Source organism: Typopeltis vanoorti, chromosome 15 (genome assembly GCF_054136105.1).
Source record: "Typopeltis vanoorti isolate ZY-2024b chromosome 15, IOZ_Tvanoo_1.0, whole genome shotgun sequence".
Taxonomy (NCBI): Eukaryota; Metazoa; Arthropoda; class Arachnida; order Uropygi; family Thelyphonidae; genus Typopeltis; species Typopeltis vanoorti.
Window position 1 is genome coordinate 32,461,962 of NC_143563.1, and position 21,363 is coordinate 32,483,324.

General features: G+C 34.1%; 1 protein-coding gene across 4 annotated transcripts in view; it reads left to right on the plus strand.

The window, feature by feature from the left end:
- HemK2 (HemK methyltransferase 2) overlaps positions 1-21,363 on the plus strand; it is an 83,819-nt gene that overhangs the window by 50,559 nt on the left and 11,897 nt on the right. For 3 of the 4 annotated variants that reach the window (XM_090404837.1, XM_090404835.1, XM_090404836.1), the window contains exon 6: positions 9,697-9,839. In XM_090404837.1, coding sequence (XP_090260963.1) covers positions 9,697-9,806 — 110 coding nt within the window. In that variant the 3' untranslated portion in view covers positions 9,807-9,839. Of the gene's footprint in view, positions 1-9,696; positions 9,840-21,363 lie in introns of those variants that run through there. The other variant, XM_090404838.1, reaches the window with a different exon arrangement.

Consider the following 21,363-nt stretch of genomic DNA (forward strand, 5'->3'; position numbering starts at 1 on the left):
TATTTAGGAGTAGAGTCAATGACAGTGGCACCACAGGGCTCTGTTCTTGGGTTGCTACTGTTTAATTTATGCATTAATGATATAGGAAAGGATCTGAAAGGAACTGTTCAGTTGTTTGCCAATGATGTAAAGTTGAGTAGAACAATGGATAATGTTAAAATTTTGCAGGATGTAAAGGAGAATGGCTGTCAGTTTAATGTGGCAAGTGTAAGGTTATGCATTTTGGGTGAAAATATTACCAGCTGTCTACCACATTGATGGAACTGTAAATTGTACTCCAGGAAATTGATGAAGCCAGAGATTTAGGAGTGTTACTGGATAGGGAGTAAAAGTTTAGAAGGTGCATAGCAAAAGTGGCTAAAGCAGCTCATTGGTTTACTTGGTTATTGAAGAATACTTTGATGAGTGGAGACAAGTAGGTTATTATTCCTATTTATTGAGACTTGATAAGACTCCATATTTACTATTGCATGCAGATCTCATCACCTGGGTTTCTTGGCAGTGAGAAAGAGGTGGAGAGGATCCAGAAGCAAGTAACCAAGATAGTAGCAGATTTGTGAAATGAATCTTATGAGAACAGGTTGAAGATTTGTTGCTTACAGAAACTGTTTCACAAGCAGAAAGTGGGTGATATGATTGAGACATACAAATTATTGAAGGGTTTTTACAAGAGTAATTCAGAGGAAATTTTTCAGAACAGGTCGTCTGGGTGGTGTTGGTTTGAGAACTAGAGAGCCTTGGAAACTGAGTAAGAGTGTAGTTAGCAAGGGCATTAGAACTAATTTTTTTTGCTTGGAGAGTAATGAATGAGTGGAATAGGTTGCCAGAGTCTGTTGTGGGTACGTGACTGTGAATGAGTTCAAATCAAAGTATGACAGATACTGTGCAAATGATGTTTACCGCCTCCCTCAATAAGTCTAAGGACTCCATGGAGTAGTCCGTAATAATAATAATTTCCAAAAACTTGGGGAGTTTAAACCTTACATATACAAAATTGACTATATAACTTCATATTACAGACATGCCATCCTAGCAACAAAATGCTTGTTTTGCTAACCTTTCCTCTCCCATTCTATTTAAGTGACCATAATACCAGTGATTAGCTTTGATCACACATTCCAGAATGCTAATATCAAGTTCTTTTCTGACGTCTTCATTTCTAATATGATATTGCCATTCATAATATCTGTTCTCCCTTGATCTTTCTCAGAACTCCATTATCTGTGGTTTCCAGTCTTTGATCAAGTATTTTATTTCTAACCGAGCTGTCAGATCCATATGTTAAATTGAAGACTGGCTTGTATACAGCTAGTTTAGTGTTTTGACTAATTTCTTTCTTATTGCATATAAATATATTCAGTTGACCTCCTACTAGCATTGCTAATTTTGTTGTCTATTTCCAAATTTAAATTACCATCTTCACTAAAATTGTGCCTAAATAACAAATGTTTTATTTGTTTTATAGGTTCTATTTTTAGGATGCTGCTGATATTTTCAATGTCCCTTGAACACACACACAGACTACAGCCAAGAATACTTAAGACTGTCCCTTCCAGCCATAGGCCTGTTACGTCAGCTATGCTGGTCCTGGGCCCGGATAAAAATGTGCAGGACTGAGATGGTGCCATACCTCCCTGTAAAAGGGGCTCACAGCCATTGTATCATCATATGAAATAAATAAAATCAAACAGCTGTTTTGCTAACCTTTCTTCTCCCATTCTGTTTAAGTTACATTACCACCTTAGATTAATCCTGCTCACACGTTCTTGAATATACACAATGTCAAGTTCCTTGCTAATATCTTCATTTTTAGTATGACACTACCATAGATGCCATCTGTTCAGGCCACTAATTTTTCTCAGGACTTTCATATCTATAATCTTTGATCTAGTGCTTTATTTCCAACCCAACCTCTCAAATCCATAACTTAATGTATAAGAACGTAAGACATGATAATTAATAAATAACATAAAACTGATTTATACTTTATGTATATATTTTTATTAGTATCAAGAACATCCTCAGCATTTATTGATCCATAACTTAATACTGGTTTGAACACTGACTTATATACCGATAGTTTAGTATTTGGGATTTCTCTTTTCTTCCATATAAATTTATTCAGTTGGCTCCCCACCATACCAACTTTCTTTATTCTGTTGTCTATTTCCAAATTTAATTTGCCATCTTCACTAAAAACTGTGTCTAAATGGCTAAAATATTTCGATAGGTCTCTAATGAAAATGCAGCTGAAGTTTTCTATATTCTTGCCTATTTTCATAGTTTTGGTCTTTTTATTGCTGATTTCCATGCAAAAATTGTTATACAACTGTAACTCAGTTTAGTTAGAGGATCCTGGAGATGTGCACTGGATGTGTTTTAGGAGTACAACATCATCTGCATAAGCAAAGAGCTAAGTCTGATATCATTGATTATAATATCGAGTTTAATATCACTTTCTTTCATAATACAATCCATCCAGATGTTGAATAAGAGTGGAGATAATGTGCATCCTTGTTTTACCTCTGAATTTGGAATCAGAGATGATAAAGGTAACATGTAAACTGAAGATAAAGATATTCTAGATGTCTGGAATAATTACTTTGAAAGGTTGCTAAACGAAACAGGCATAGACAGCACTGTGGTGGAAAACATTCAACAGGAATGCATATCAATACTTGAAGTAGAAAAAGCCATCAAAAACTTGAAATGAGTAAAGGCAACCAGAGATAGATGATATTCAACCAGAAATGTTCAAATATGGAGGTACAGTGGCTACATTGCATAAATTAAAAGGCCTGGACAGAGGGTGAAATTCCAGATCATTAGAGTAGAGCTCTCAAATTACCAATCTATAAAAATAAAATTGAACGAGCGAATTACTGAAGAATTTCTCTACAGAGTGTTCCTGTAAGATTTATGCAAGTATACTTGAGAAAAAGTTTTAAGAAAAATTGTGGAAGGAAAGTTTAGAGAAGATCAATCTGGGTTCAGGCCAAATAGAGGTTGTCGAGTTAGATTTTCATTTTAAGACAAATAGTTGAAAAATCATGGGAATATAACAAGGATCTGTATTTAAGAGTTGTATATCTAGAAAAAGCATATGATAAGGTGCCAAGAGAAAAGCTGTTCAAAATGCTGCAGTAATATGGCATAAATGAGACATTACAACCAGCAATAGATAGTCTATATTTGAGTTACAATTCAGCAATTAGAATTTGAAGGAGGTACAGGAAGATAGTTTGATGTTAAATAAGGTGTGAGTCAAGAATTCACATTATCTCCACCATGATTCATCATCTATATGGATGAAGGAAAGTGTTTAAACCTGGTATCTAAACTAGATGTGTTAATATCAGCTCTTTACTTTATGTAAAAATATATATGATGTTATCATTATTGTCATGAACCATGGGTGCAGTGCCCGTAGATGTCTGATGCTATGTTGACTATATTGTCCCATTGACGTCTGTTCATTGCAGCATGACTTAATTCTTGAAGAGTTCGCCCACATCAATCTTTAATATCATCATCCCACTTACAATGAGGACAACCTCTGATATTTGTTCCGCTCATTAGGCCAAATACCAATGACTTTAACTTTCTGTCACTTGACATTCTACAAATGTCCAAAGTGTTTTAATTTTCTTTTTTTGACTTTTTGAAACAGAGTGTCTTTTAATTGTATCCTTCTGTACACTTCTTCATTTCTTATCTTCTGAGTCCATCCAATGCATAGAATTTCATGATAACGCTTTCTTTCAAAAGCCAATATTCTTCTCTCTGATTCCTTTGTCATTATCCAAGTTTCACAACCATATAACATACTGCTAAAGATGCATGTCGCAAGAAAGTTTAGTTTGGTTTTTAAGCTGATATTTCTACTCTTTCAAATTTTATTCATGGGTTTTAGTGCTGTTAAAGCCTTTCCAATCCTAATTTTAATTTCTTTTTTTACAGTTTAGATAGTGTGTTATACAACTTCCAAGATAGGTAAACTGTTCCACATTCTAAAGTTCCTTTCCCTCTACAATATTTTTTCCAATCTCTCTTTCACCAAAAACCATCAACTATGCTGGTTGTTGTTGTTGTCTTTTCTATATTCATCCTCTATCCGTATCTGTTTCCTTTTCTATTTAGATTATGTATCATTTGATCAAGTTTCATTTCATCTTCTTCAAATAAAACAATGTCATCTGCATAAGTCTGCAGGATTCCCTGACTAAATTGAATAACTGCTGTAATAAATTTGGTATGAAAATCAGCATTAAAAACACCAATTTGTCCTTTTTAGTAAACGACGAATAAAATGTGGAAATACCAGAATAAGCAAAGTTTGTATAATGGAGAGCCAGTTGAATAAGTTTATATGGAATAAGAGAGAAATTAGTCAAAATACAGAACTAGCAGTATATAAGACAGTCAGTGTTCAAACCAGTTCTAAGTTATAGATTTGAGTTTTGGGTTAGAAACAAAGTATTTGATCAAAGACTAGAGACCACAGATCTGATAGTTCTATGAAAAATTAGAGGAGTGAATAGATGGCATTAATGGCAGAATCATATTAAAAATGAAGATATTAGAAAGGACATTGTTAGCATTTCCAGAACTAGCCTTGTGAGCAGGACTAGCATGTTCATTTACACAGACTGGGAGAAGAAATGTTAGCGAAATTTCTTTTGATGTTGGGAAAATGACCCAGAGAAGGTTCAAGATCTAGATAGATTGATAGGAGATTACTAATAATGTAAACTTAATCATGGAGCGCTCTCATGTTATCTGGAACATCCCATGATGGTACATATCCAGAAATTGATGATGATGATGACAACATCTAGAATATCTTTATATTAATTTTTATATTCCCTTTATAATCTCTGATTCTTTTTTTTTACAGCACTGTTTCTTCCCTTTATTAGCTTCTCCTCTCTCTTCCCTTTCCCCCTCCTTGTTCTAGTTACTTTCATAGTTACATAGCTTAACTTTGTTACAGTTTTCTCTTTATTCTTACATATTATTCTTTTCAATATGATGTTCGTTTTTATCTTGCTCAAAACTAAATGGTGATCGTTTCCTATTTCAAATCTCATATATATGGGATTTGAACTTTTAACTTTTTGAGACCAGTATGATGTGTGAATTTTTTTATCCCCACAAACAACCTCACTACTGACTGGTGTTCCTGACTGAATCATTCAGTTTACAAATGATTCTCCAAGGTCTGGTTCTTGATTTCAAACTTGTGGATGAAATACTCTAGTCTTTAGTCCATGTGTTTCACTTAGCCTTTCTATATGTTACAAGTTTCATATGACTTGTAACAAGTCTCAGTGCTGTTTCGCTTCATTGAGCCTCTGAGTTTCTTCCAGCACTTAAGCCTTAACACATAGATACTTGTCGTATGCCTTTTTTCAAATCTGCAAAACTTGAATACAGATTATTGTTATAGTCCCATGATCTCACAACTATTTGTCTTAAAGTGAAAATCTGATCCTGACAACCTGTATTTGGTCTGAACACGCTTGTTCTTCTCTTCTACAATTATTCTTTGTATCATCAATTGGCCTGATTGGCCAAGTGGTTAGCATATCCACTCTCCAGCCAAAAGGCTGCTTTCATCCATGCCCACAATCCCATTGTGGGCATGGATGTTTGTGATTGCCTGTAAAAATACTGGTGGTGGTGGTGAACAGTAGATAGCATTGGTGTAGATGATGCGGTTCGGTGGATTCAGTGGAGACAGAGAGTTGTAGAGCTGGTGCTCTCCCTTGATGAGTCTTTGGACTCTTTGGAGGTGTCATGTAATAATGATATTATATCAATGTCATTTATTTTTTCTCCAAGCTCATATTGATGATTAAGGTTCTTCATTTGTTAGTAGCTTTAGTCTTTTTCAGCATTATCCTTGAATTGGTATTCTTTATTTTTTTTCTACTTTGTACAGCACTACCATAAGCTGAAAGCACTGGTTGACATTAGCATGTTGCTAAATGCTAATGTCAACCAGTGGCTTGCAGTTGGCATAATTGAATGTACCTCATTAGTAATTAAAGCACATCCCAAATTCAATATCACCTGAGTTAAAGATCAGTACTGTCAACATAAGAAACCTGAATGGCAAGCAACTAGATAAGTACCAGATCGACATAATAGGGGTGACTGAAACAAAAAGACAAAAACTGGTGAGATCTTTCTGAGCAATAAATACAAAATGTTATATTCAGGCAATGACAATCAAGGAAAAGAAGGAGTAGCCATAGTATTCAACACAAAATACAAGGTGAATCTTTTTGAATGGCAGGCACTCTCAAGTAGAGTGATATGGGCAAATATCAGAATGGGGAATTGGACAATGAGACTTATTTGTGCCTATGGTCCCACAGAAGGTTCTGCTAAGAAGTGGAGGAATTTTTTGATGCTTTAGAGAAAGCAACTGACACAATGAAAAAGGAAAAGTTGGTCCTGGTTGGGGATCTAAATAGCAGAATAGGAAATGATTGTCAGACATACAAAAATATTTTGGGAAAATTTGGAGAAAACAGAAAAGCTAATAATAATGGCAAATACCTGTTGGAGTTCTGCTCAGGACATGGAATAGTTATTACTAACATCATGTTCCCACATACAAATGTGCACAAATTCACATGGAGAAAAGAGGCAAGGAATAAGAAAAGTCTCATTGACTATGTTATTGTTGATAGTGATGATTTCTCCCTGGTGCAAGACACCAGAGTGTACAGAGGATTTGAAATTGGAAGTGATCACTATTTAGTCGTGAGCAGGATAAAAGAGAATTTCATATTGAAAAGAATAGCACGTAAGAAAGTTTTAAAGCGAATAAAAGTTGAGCAGCTCTCAGATGTGAACTGTAGACTAAAATACACAAAGATTATTGAAAGAGTTTGAGAACAGGAACCAAACCTTGGAGATTCAGTGACAAGCCTTGAAGACAACCCTGATTGATTCAGCCAGAGAAGCATGTGGTGAGGTTGTTTGCAAGGATACAAAAAAAAACTCCATGGTGGACACAGGAAGTTAAAGAGGCAGTGAAGGAAAAGAAGAAAGCATATCAAAAGTTCCTGGCAAATACGTCAGCTTTTCCTCTTAGACAATATAGGGTGTAAGAAAGTGAAACGCTGTGTAAAACTAGCTAAACAAAAGTCATGGAGGGACTTTGGCAAGAACATAGAAAATAAATATCAAGAAGGTGGTCAGATATTCTGGAGGTTGTTGAAGAAGCTTAGAAATGGAAGAAAGAGTACTGTAAAAGGAGTTAGAGATGATAAAGGTGACATGAAAACAGGAGAAAAAGATATCCTTGAAGTATGGAATAATTACTTCGAAAAATTGCTAAATGAAACAAGCAGTGATAGCACAATGGTAAAAAAACGCTCAACAGGCATACAATCGGGAATACATATACATAATTGAAGTAGAAAAAGCCATCAAAGGCTTGAAATGTGGAAAGGCAGCAGGAGTAGATGATATTCTACCAGAAATGCTGAAATATGTGATATAAAAGTCTTACAGTGGCTGCACTGCATAGTTCAGAAAGTCTGGACAGAGGGACGAATTCCTGATGATTGGAGTAGAGCTCTAATAGTACTCATATATAAAAAGGGAAATAAAACTGACTGTGAGAATTACAGAGGTATTTCCTTACTGAGTGTTCCTGGCAAGATTTATGCCAGTATACTTGAGAAATGGTTCAGAAGAATTGTGGAAGAACAAGCTGGATTCAGGCCAAATAGAGGCTGTCAGGATCAGATCTTCACTTTATGACAAATAGTTGAGAAAGCATGGGAATATAATAAAGATCTGTATTTAAGTTTTGTCGATCTGGAAAAGTCATATGACAAGGTGCCAAGAGAGAAGCTATTCAATACGCTACAGTTATATGGTGTCAATGGGGCATTATATCAAGCAATACTTAGTCTTTATTTCAGTTGTAAGTCAGTAGTTAGAATTGAAGGAAGTACAGGAAGACAGTTTAATGTTAAATCTGGTGTGAGACAAGATGTACATTTATCTCCTCTGTTATTTATTATCTATATGGATCACATTATGAAGGTAAGTGGTATTAAACATGATATCAGAATTGGAGATGTTAATGTATGCTCTTTGCTTTATGCGGACGATGTTATACTTCTAAATAAATCCACTACAAGTTTGCAAGATTCTCTGAATAAATTGAATAACTGTTGTAATAGCTATGGTATGAAGGTCAGCAATAAAAAGGGAAAGACAATGAAAATAGGTAGAATCGTTGAAAATATCAACTATGTTGTTGTGAATGGAGAACCTGTGGAACAAGTAAAACATTTCAGCTACTTAGGCACGATTTTTAGTGAAGATGGTAAATTAAATATGGAAATAGACAACAGAATCAACAAAGCTGGTATGGTAGGTAGTCAACTGAATAAATTCATATGGAATAAGAGAGAAATAAGCCAAAACACTATATTAGCTGTATACAAGACAGTATTCAAGCTAATTTTAACTTATGGATCTACGAGCTGGGTTAGAAGTAAAACACTTGACGAAAGACTACAGACCGCATATATAAGAGTCCTGAGAAAGATTAGAAGCATGAACAGATGGCATCAATGGCAATATCATATTAAAAACGAGGATATTAGGAAAGAACTAGACATTGTCAGCATCCAGGAATGCATTAGCAGAGCTAATCTCAGGTGGTATGGTCACTTAAACAAAATGGGTGAGGAAAGATTAGTAAAGCGAGTGTTCTCTGCCAGGTTGGCAGGAAAATGACCCAGAGGAAGACCAAGATATAGGTGGATTGATATGGTACAAAGTGCCTTAGACGATAGAAATATAAGATCTGATAATGTTGGAGTCTTGACAAGTAACAGACTGATTTGGAGGAAAATTGTAGATAGAAAGTTAGTAATGATGTAAATTTTTCATGTAGTACTATCATATCCTGTATACCCCTTGAGGGTGTACAGGATATGATAGTACTACATGAAAAATTGATGATAATGATAGTTACTGGGTCTTCTTTATTGATAGTATACCAGTATAGTAGTGCTCTAAAAGATTCACATGGCATCCAGTCTGATTTACATTAAATGCACTTTATTGATCTTGCATATTAAAGCTTCCATATACAATTTCTTTATTGATTTTTTTAAAGTGATTTTTAACAAAAAAAAAATGGAGGGGGGGCTTTTGAAAGTACAATTATCATTTCGCATCTTCTTACCTTTCACTTTATGCTGAGTGGATTAAAAAGAATCTGTTTTTTGAATATTTGTGAGAATGTGTTGATGTGCAAGTTAAGGAGTGAATTTAAATAGAAATGGCTGCCTTATGTTTTGTTAATTTTGAGAAGCATTTTGATAAATATCCAGCATTACTGAAGCATATATATATAAAACCAAGTTATCTTTTATTTATTTTTCTAATTAGACTTCAGTGGAATCCTATCTTTTCACTGGTAACATCATGAGTTTTATTGTTATTAATTTAACTAAAAATATTCTGTTCTGTTTTACTTTATGTATAACATCTTTGTAACCTAATCATTTGCAAAATGAAAATGAAAAGTGGCAGAAAATTCTGCAAGAAATGAATTTTTTATATTTTTTATTAAGTGGAATCTAGTAAATATTTATTTAAAAAAATTTTTAATAGAACTCATTTACTCTAAAGTGGACCATTTTTCTAATGTAGATGACATTGCTAGCATAATGGAATCTTATGGAATGCAAACAACAGAAGTATTATCAAGAGTATGTGGAAGAGAGCAATTATATGTATTGAGGTTTTCTCACAAGCATTAACTTCTTTAGGTTGAAGATAGCTACCTGGAAGATGTACGTATAAGTTTTGTATTACATTTCTTTCATTAACTGTGAGATGCGTGTGTGTACACATAACACACTTTTTTTTTTTTCTGTAACAGTTTATTTTATTCCTATTAGATAAATCATAAAACTATCAGGTCATCCCAAAAGTAATGTCATTTTTAGCATTAAGTTTTGAAAGGATATAAAAGATAAATCACTCGCTAATTTAATCGAGTATATATTCTCCATTTTAATAAATGTCACACAACACTTCCACTTCATAATGCCATTTTTATAGGAGGTTTGGAGGCAAAGAAGTTGCATAGGCTTAATTTCAGTGCCTCTAATGTATCATATTGTTTTTATTAATGAAATGTTGCAAAATTTCAGGAGAATATGGAGGATGTGGAAATTTTCCCAGCTGAGTTCCTCCATCTTGGTACAGGTAATTCTTGCACTGTGAGGGTATGCATTATCATAGTGAAAACAACACCCTTTTGATTAACCAGAGAACACCTCTTTTTTTTTCAGTTTTTCATTCAGTTGATCGAGTTGTTCACAGTATAATTTAGCTGTGTTTATTTGGTTTTGTGGCAAGAGTTCAAAGTATATAATACCAGCCATATCCCACCAAATGCTTAACAGAACTTTCTGAGGGTGAAGGTCTTGTTTTGTCTGAGACACGTTTCATGTTTAGACAAGCTGAGACATGTTTAAACAAGTACAGTATAAAAAAGGACATTACTTTGGGATGACCTGATATTTTCAATTGCTTGTCTATTGCCATAGGCAATCAAAAAAGGGTGTTTTTCTTGTATGTCCCTTCACAAATTCTAGATCCATTATTAGCCTGTTCTCTTGAATGAATCCATTGCTTTTGGCACTTAACATTATTGTAAAGTATCCACTTTTCATCACCGATGACTATACAACTCAAAAACAGAGATTGAACCTCTTGAGAATGAAGAGCAGTGCAGATGTTGACATGCTCTCTTCAATTGTTGTTTCAGTTCGTGAGGAACCCACTTGCTGAGCTTAGACACTATTCCAAGTTCTTGCAAATGGCAATGGATGGTCAATGACAGTGAATTAAGATCTTTTGTTAAATCTTCAACAGTTGCATTGGCATTTCTTGCAATAGCAGCTTCCAGCATATCATTATCAAGAGAGACATGGCACCCAGATGGAGGAGATGGGGGAGTCTTTCAAGCTTAAGTCCCCTTGTGAAAATTTTTGGAACCATTGTTGGCACTTTTGCACGTTCAAAACATTGGCATACACTTCTTGCACATTTTTTTTTTTTTTCAGTGTTAACAGCAATGTTGCCTTTTTTGAACTCATAAAGAATGACGTGCTTAATGTGCTCTTCAATGACCTCCATAGTAATAAAGGGTTATTTAAACAATAACTTATGTATGATCTTGCAAGGTGGAATTTCTTCGAATGAGGCCACCTCAGCTTAGCAGTACTTATAAAGCTTTAAAAATTCATGTTTAGACAAGCTGAGACAAGTTTAAACAAGTACAGTATAAAAAAGGACATTACTTTTGGGATGACCTGATATTTTCAATTGCTTGTCTATTGCCATAGGCAATCAAAAAAAGGTGAGTTTTTCTTGTATGTTCCAGATATACCTCATCTGAGGAACTGTTTGTCCCTTCACAAATTCTAGATCCATTATTACTTCCCCATATTTGGGGAAGCGTCCTTATAGCATCCTTAAATTTTCTAGATTTAAGATTCGTAATGATGATTTAATGATCCACTTTCTTATTAACAAAAAAAATTGACAAAAAAAATTTAGTATCTGCTCTGTGTTTGTATGAAAGATACTCCCATCTCTTCATTTGAGCTTGTATCTATACTTCCACTGCTCTTCTCAAGAAGAAAAGGGAACAGGAAATAATCCAGCTTTCATTGGTCAGTCTGTTTTCATTTCACATAGATTCACACTGCTAAATACGCTTCTTTATTCATTCATTCATTCCTACTTTATTTGGAACAAGTTTCCTCTAATAATATTTCCTAGAAAGTATAATTTGAAGTAATTTAAAAGAAATATAATCTTTGTGCTTTCTGTCTGTCTTTGTCCACCCACTGAATCACTATATAAATGAAAACCATGTAAAAAAGAATATAGTGCATGTGAAAAAATAGAAGACTGGTTCCAGATGTGAAAACCCGATACAAACAATAAGTTATTTTTTAACAAAACATATGAAAATCATTGAATAAAACTATTTAATTTTAATGGAATATTTTTTATTTTAAATAATTTTGAATTTAAAATTATTTTAAATTCAAAATTTCTTTCAAAAAGAAAATAGTATGTCACTAATAAAAAGAAATTCGAAAAAGGCCTAAATACACCTGCGCCTTTGGTTATTAGTTAAATTTTATTTGCCGTCACTTTCTGACAGTAGCTACATTCTTTTGTGCGAGACTAGAATTAAATCTCTTCCATCACTTGAAACACTTTGTCCTTCCTATTCATACTGCAATGGTGAAATGTTTTCTTCAGTAAAAGGAACTAAATTAGCACAAATTTCCAATAATTCTGAAGGTTGATTTTTTTTTTACCACAAACTGTAATTAATCGTTGAGATCCTGTTTTAACTAGATCTTTGTATAATTTTTCATATCACCCCATATTTCACTTCAGTTCATGTTTAAACTGTTCAGCTCGTTCAGTATCTGAATCATGTGTAAGAAAATGACTTGCCAATTTACTAGCCATTTGAAGCCATTCTTTAATTAATCCTGCAGTGAGTGGAATCATTTCATCATCATCACTTTTTTCTTTTTCATCGAGATTCTCAAGGACAGCTTCTGTTATTTCATCATCAGCCTTGTCAACCTTCAATATCTGCAGATTAAAAATCATCAAATCCTTCTCCACCAACTCATGTGCTCATCTGATGATATTGGGATATTCAGTTGTATGCAAAGGTACAGAGTTTTTCTTTTTCATACATTCTGGCTCACTGAACCACTATACACTATATAAATGAAAACAGTAAAAAAGAATACAGTGCATATAAAAAAATAGAAGAATGGTTCCAGATGTGAAAGCCCAATACAAACAATAACTTATTTTCAAACAAAACATATGAAAATCATCGAATAAAACTATTTAATTTACTCGTGTGAATGTGTGAAACACATTCACACAAGTAGCTATCCAGCATGCATTTAAAGTTAATGGTTTCAATTCTGATAATGCCAACTTAGTAAGTTTGATGCAATCCAAAAGGGTCAAAGCTATATAACTGAGAGGAGCCCTCCACATAGCCTTAAAGGAATGCGGAGAACCGATCAGGGCTTCTGACCTAATGTCCACTTCTCATCACCTCATGGTGCACCCTGTTAGGTATCTGGATACTGAATGAATGAGGATTGGCTGGCAATTTGGGATTTAGCTGACCAAATTATATTCTTATTGGCTTAAATCAAAATAAAAAAAATGACGGTACAACATGACAGAATTTCATGCCAGCTGGGGTGTCGCCCAGTTAATTAAGGCCTCCCATTGTTTTCGCCAGGGAAGCAGGACAAATAGCGAAAAGTCAGCTACCCGAATAAGGATAAGTACCAGATCGACATAGGGGTGATTGAAACGAAAAAGGCAAAAACTGGTGAGATCTTTTCTGAGCAATAAATACAATATGTTATATTCAGGCAATCAAGGAAAAGAAGGAGTAGCCATAGTATTCAACAATAAATATGAGGCTAATCTTCTTGAATGGCAGGCAATCTCAAGTAGAGTGATGTGGGCAAATATCAGAATGGGGAACTGTACAATGAGACTTATTTGTGCCTATGGTCCCACAGAAGGTTCTACTAAGATAGAAGTGGAGGAATTTTTTGAGGATTTAGAGAAAGCAACTGACACAATGAAAAAGGAAAAGTTGGTCCTTGTTGGGGATCTAAATAACAGAGTAGGAAATGATTGTCAGATATATAAAAATATATTAGAAAAATTTGGAGAAAACAGCAAAGCTAATAAAAAATGGCAAATATCTGTTGGATTTCTGCTCAGGACATGGACTGGTTATTACTAACACAATGTTCCAACATAAAAATGTCCACAAATTCACGTGGAGAGAAGAAACAAGGAATAAGAAAAGTCTCATTGACTATGTTATTGTTGATAGTGATGTTTTCTCCCTGGTGTAGGACACCAGAGTGTACAGAGGATTTGAAATTGGAAGTTATCACCATTTAGTCTTAAGCAAGATAAAATTGAATTTCATATTGAAAAGAAGAACATGTAAAAAAGTTTTAAAGCGATTAAAAGTCGAGCAGCTCTCAGATGTGAACTGTAGACTTAAATACACAAAGATGATTGAAGAAAAAATGAAAAGTTTAAGAACAGCAACCAAACCTTGGAGATTCAGTGGCAAGCCCTGAAGAAAACATGGATTGATTCAGCCAGAGAGGCATGTGGTGAGGTTGTCTGTAAGGATAGAAAAATCAGAATACCATGGTGGACATAGAAAGTTAAAGAGGCAGTGAAAGAAAAGAAGAAAGCATATCAAAATTCCTGGCAAATAAGTCAGCTTGTGCTCTTAGAGAATATAGAGACAAATGTAAGAAAGCCAAACACTGTGTAAAACTAGCTAAACAAAAATAATGGGAGGATTTTGGTAAGAGCATAGAAAATAAATAATCTTTAGAGGTACCTGTGGCATAGTATATTTATTAATAAAACACGTAAAGACCACAGTAATAACTTTTAATTAATAAAGGTACAAATATTTCGTACTGAAATTAACAGCACATCTTCAGTGTCATACAAACAGTTAAAAGAATGGAATACAAAGTACAGAGCAGTCGGTGGATCACCAATTAACATTGTTGCCACGTGCTAGGAGATTAATTACTAAATTATTAAATAATCCTATAAAGATAATTAATTTTTATTGATGGTTGCATAAAATAAGTCTCCCAGAGTTTTGAGAGAGAGACAGTCATTTCGATTTAGATCCGGCCAATGTAAAATAGCTTCACAACTTTCTTTAAAAAGGTATTCATATTTGAATCTACATCTATGGAGGAGAAGAGCTTTATCCCACGGGATATTATGAGTAGTGTCAATGCTGTGTTGTGGTAGACCAGACTTATGAGGTTTCATGTATTTAATATAATATTGCATTTCCTTAATTCTTTTTCCCACGGAACAGTTTGTTTGTCCAAAATATGATACATTGCATTCACATGGTATTTGGTAAACACCTGCCAAAGATAGAGATGACAGTTTATCTTTTGTAGATGGCAATAAATAAGAAATTTGTTCATAGGAATATATGTGGGAATCAGATGATAATACTTCTTCAAAATTCTGCCTATTGGTTCTGAGATGCCTGGAATGTAAGGGATTGGACTACAGCATTGCCATTCATCACCCAAGCTTCCAACCGGTTTCAACCTTTATTGAGGTCTCATCAGTGGGGGCCAGACCATAAATCCAACAGTTAATTCAGTCCTATGTTCCAATATGTCAGGTTTCTTCAACAGACCGCAGAGTTCTGATCCCTTACATTCCAGGCATCTCAGAACCGATAGGCAGAATTTTGAAGATGTATCATCTGATTCCCACGTATATTCCTATCAACAAAATTTCTTATTTATTGCCATCCACAAAAGATAAACTGTCACCTCTATCTTTGGCAGGTGTTTACCAAATACCATGTGAATGCAGTGTATCTTATTTTGGACAAACAGGCCATTCCATGGGGAAAAGAATTAAGGAACATCAATATTATATTGAATACATGAAACCTCATAAGTCTAGTCTAGCACAACACAGCATTGACACTACTCACAATATCCAGTGGGATAAAGCTCTTCTCCTCCATAGATGCAGGTTCAAATATGAATGCCTTTTTAAAGAAAGTTGTGAAGCTATTTTACATTGGCCGAATCTAAATCGAAATGACTGTCTCTCTCTCTCAAAAATCTGGGAGACTTTTATTTTATGCCACCATCAATAAAAATTAATTGTCTTTAAAGGATTATTTAATAATTTAGTAATTAATCTCCTAGCACGCGGCAACAATGTTAATTGGTGATCCACCGACTGTTCCGTACTTTGTATTCCATTCTTTTAACTGTTTGTATGACACTGAAGATGTGCTGTTAATTTCAGTACAAAATATTTGTACCTTTATTAATTAAATATTACTGTGGTCTTTACGTGTTTTATTAATAAATAATAAATAGAAAATAAATATCAAGAAGGTGGCAAGATATTCTGGAGGTTGAGAAATGGAAGAAAGAGTGCTGTAAAAGGAATTAGAGATGTTAAAAGCAACATGAAAACAGGGGAAAAAGATATCCTTGAAGTATGGAGTAATTACTTCAAAAAATTTCTGAATGAAACAAGCAGTGATAACACAGTGGTAAAAAACACTGATTCGGTCAGCAATACATTACCATACTTGAAGTAGAAAAAGACATCAAAGGCCTGAAATGTGGAAAGGTAGTAGGAGTAGATGATATTCAACCAGAAATGCTCAAGTATGGAGGTATAAAGGTCTTACAGTGGCTGCACTGTATAGTTCAGAAGGCCTGGAAAGAGGGACGAATTTCCGATGATTCGAGTAGAGCTCTCATAGTACCCATATATAAAAAGGGAAATAAAACTGAATGTGAGAATTACAGAGATATTTCCCTACTGAGTGTTCCTGGCAAGATCTATGCAAGTATACTTGAGAAACGGTTGAGAAGAATTGTGGAAGAAAAGCTTGGTGAAGAACAAGCTGGATTCAGGCCAAATAGAGGCTGTCGGGATGAGATCTTCACTTTACGACTCTTTGCTTTATGCAGATGATGCTATACTTCTAAATAAATCTGCTACATTTATTTAGTGGATTAATAAGTCTGCAAGACTCCCTGACTAAAGTGAATAACTGTTGTAATAGATATGGTATGAAAGTCAGCATTAAAAAGACAAGGACAATGAAAATAGGCAGAAACATTGAAAATATCAAGTGCATTGTGAATGGAGAACCTATAGAACAAGTAAAACATTTCAGCTACTTAGGCACAATTTTTAGCAAAGATGGCAAATTAAATATGGAAATAAACAACACAATCAACAAAGCTGGTATGGTAGGAAGTCAACTAAATAAATTTATATGAAATAAGAGAGAAATAAGCCAAAACACTAAATTAGCTGTATACAAGACAGTATTCAAGCTAATTTTAACTTATGGATCTGAGAGCTGGGTCAGAAGTAAAACACATGACCAAAGACTAGAGACTGCAGATATAAGAGTTCTGAGAAAGAATAGGGGCATGAACAGATGGAATCATTTGCTGTATCATATTAAAAAACGAGGATATTAGGAATGAACTTGAAATTGTCAGCATCCAGGAATGCATTAGCAGAGCTAGTCTCAGGTGGTATGGTCACTTAAATAGAATGGGAGAGGAAAGATTAGCAAAACAAGTGTTCTCTGCAAGGTTGGCAGGAAAAAGACCGAGAGGAAGACCAAGATATAGGTGAATTGATACAGTAAAAAGTGCCTTAGAAGATAGAAATATAAGATCTGATAATGTTTTTGACATGTAACAGACTGATTTAGAGCAAAATTATAGATCGGAAATTAGTAATGATGTCATTTTTCATGTATATCCTGAACATCCCTTGAGGGTATTTATCAGGAATGTGATGATGATGATGCAATCCAAAATAGAAAATTTCTTCCACACATTAATAATTGTCAGTAAATTATCCTTATTTACTAATTATGTGAAGAGCCAAAGGCTTCAATTCGGCGACATGAACTTATTTAAGTTTAGGGATATTATATCCCATATTGTTTCTTAGCCGAATAAGAAACTCAAAGAGTTTCATGCCAAATATAGAAACTATATAAAGTTCTGCGATTCCAAGCGTAAGCAAATACCTGGATAGTGCAGCACCTGACCCTTGAAGGTAGTGCAAGCTGAGGCAACTCATAGAAAGGGTGGAGCAAGCTCTGATCACTATTCTTGATATTTACCCATAATGTGAACTTAACTCCTAGGAGCTGTATTATTGTTCAACATTATGAGAGAGGGTCACTACCCAGACCGGTTTTGACCTTTTTTGAGGTCTCATCAGTGAGTAGGTAGACCTAGTTAATACCAACAGAACTTACATCCCTTTTATGAGTATTGCCAAGAGATGTCTTAATAAATCAGTTTCTATATTCGGCATGAAACTCTTTGAGTTTCTTATTTGGCTAAGAAACAATATGGGATATAATATCCCTTAACTTAAATATCCTTATTTAGTTTATCCAAAATGTATTGGAATGTTCTTCTTATGTAGTAAGTTTTCAGGTAGTGATCACACCCTGGTATAGTGGTTGTATTAGGTGGCAGAAAACAAAATTCCACATTCAGGTGTTCTAAAACAGAATGGCCAGGTGCATTGTCTGTAATCAATAAAACTTTACAATCCAGATTTTTTTCCATCAAATAGCATTTAACTTCTGGAACAAGACAATGATGGAACCATTCATTAAAAATTTCTTTTGTAAACACCCAACCTTTTTTTTTCTTTCCAGTGCACTGGTAACGTGTTAAAATCCACACCTTTCATTGCCCGCAGTCTTAGGGATCAATTAATGAGTAATGGTTTTAATATACAATCTTCTGAAGCATTGCTTCAGAATAATAGTCACATGATCCTTAGCTGCTTTAAAGTAACCAATAGTTTTTTGTGATTTTGCTATATAAGTTCTACTTGGCATTTTTTTTTCCAAAAAAAGGCTGGTCTCATCTTTGTTCCAAACTTGGTCAGTAGTGTAGCCACCATTTTCAATAATTTGGGACAGTTTTGAAAGAAATTCCCTAGCTACTGGCTCATCTACAGATGCTTTTCTCCTTTTATTTTTACATGAAATGCATATATTTTGAGAAATTTTGTAAACCAACCTGTGCTTGCAGAAAAATCACAATTGTTGTTTGATATTGTTGGCTTCTTTTCCTGAATCTGTTTGTATAACCATAATGCTTTCTCTTTGATGACATTTCTGTCTAAAGGTATTCCTTTTCATGAACAAAACACAAGATGTGTAAACATTTCGAATTGTAAACAAAAAATGATTGTTTAGCAAACAGCTTAACTCCTTCCAATCAGCTTTATATAGGTGAGCCTCCCATAACAGACCAACTTAACTTTCAGGAATCAGCAAGTACCCTTCTGCTTCCAGGAACCAATGGCAAGTGAATATAATGGATCATCTATCGGGATCATCTTAATTTCAGGGAATTGTAATTACAAAAATTGATTTTTTTTGTTGTCGCCACAGTTGTCTACATTCTGCAGCATAGAGTAATCCCTGATATTTAAAACATCGAGGGGATTCCCCAAAATTCAAGTTTAAGTACATAGATCAAATCAAATTTTGGTTGGTTAATATACAACAGTGAATCAGACATTTTGGAATTTTTCTTTATATTGCATTCCATTTGTCTTAGTAACGAATTACAGTAATCTGCTTTATGTGACCTAAAATGCTTCTGTGCAATCAGACAAAATGTTACTGTTCTCCACTTTTACACTGGTTATCACTCTTCATGTGTGTATAGAACTATACTAAAGTGCAACATAACATTAAATGGATAATATAACAGAGAAAATGATGTTATCAAGGGGAAAAAAAATGGCACCCTAAAAAAAATGATTTATATTTTCTGAATGACATTCCTAATAGATGATATCATTCTGTAGAAAAGTGATTTATATATGACAGTTAATAACAACACATTTTTACCAGTTAATTTTTGTTGTGTTATGTTAGTTGTTATGTTTTATTTTGTTAAAGTATCATAATGCCATAGCTATATAGCAGTAATTCTAATTATTGGTTACTTAGTTATGCAATATTAATGTTTATTTGTTTCATTAATTGATCTGTCTATAGCAGATTCTCATTCACTATTAGTCAGCTATGAAATGTCAATGTTTATGTGGGCTTTCTAAAGCAAAAGCAAAGATTACGATCATTTTTATGTATGGTCTGTTTTTGCAGTTTGTGCATAATGTTATTAGAATAAATTTTATAATGCATATTTTATTATTATTATTATTATCTGAGACCTCCAGGGAGTCGATTACTCATCGAGGGAGGCTATAAATCACCCAAACTATCATACCTTCCCTTAAATTCATTTACACTAGATGCACTCACTACTCCTAAGAGCAAACTATTCCACTCACTCACTGCTGTCTGAGAGAAAAACCTAGCTCTTACCCCTTTCTTCACTGTGAACAACTGTAACTTTCATGGATGCCCCTGTGTTTTCTCTCCCCGCCTTCCATATAACGAAAATTTTCATCAGATTAAACGCTATAACACCCATTCAAAAGTTTATAGACCTCTATCATATCACTACATCGAAATCTTTCAAAAATTTCTTCTAGGTAAGTAACGATACCTGCTAAACAGGTTACTCAGTAATTAAGGATTACTATTTTGTACTTAGCCAGTGCAGTTGGCTCTTAAAAATACAAATTTCTTATAATTGCAAAAACTGTCTTCATCGAGCATTTGTAGAAATGATCTTTCCTTGTCATCTACAGGATTAGAAAAATGCTTGGAGATGAATCATCTAATAATATCAAGTTCTTTTCTGAAATTTACTTTTTTTTTTTTTTTTGAATGAGTGCCAACTGTCCCAATACTGTTTTTCATATAAAATTGTAATGCAAAAATAAAATAATGGGATATGCAAAATTAGTTGGTTTTTGTATCCATTGAAAATTATATTTAAGTAATGTATAATTAAATGCAATACACCATATCATATTACTGATAGCTGACCACTTATCACTTAAATTTACTTCCTTCTTATCTCTGTTTTATCCTGTCGTGAAAACCAATTTTGATTCCTAAGGGCAAATCCATATAGAAAACAAAGTTTTCATAAAGCTCACCTTAATTACCCAAAAGTGGTAAGATATTTACTGAAGTAGTATTATACAGTAAAATTTTTCTTATCATATTTCAGAATACCAAATAAGGGAGAATTATTCTGAGAATTTATATATTTTACTTTCTCTTATTATTATTATTACGGGTATCTCCATGGAGTCAGTAGACTCATCATGGGAGACCTAAACTAGCAAAACAATATCTATCATATCATTTCTTGAATTCATTTACAGACGAAGAACTCACAACTGAGTCAGGCAATGAATTCCACTCATTCACCACCCTCGTTCTCACACCCTTGTTAACCACACTTTTCTTTAATTTCCAGGGATGACCTCTTGTTCTTCCATCACTATCACACAGCTGAAACATTTTCCCCGCATCAATCTTATGAAAACCTCTTAGTAATTTAAATGTTTCTATCATATCCCCTCTTCTCCACTTATCAACCAACCTCTGCAATCCACAAGCTCTCAATCTATCAATGTAGGGAGCATTTTTTTACATCACTCACCAACTTAGTCACTCTCTTCGAACCCTTTCCACAGCTTCCTCATCTCCAAGGAATCCAGGTGACCAGACCTGAGCACAGTAATCCAAATATGGAAGTATCAATGCTT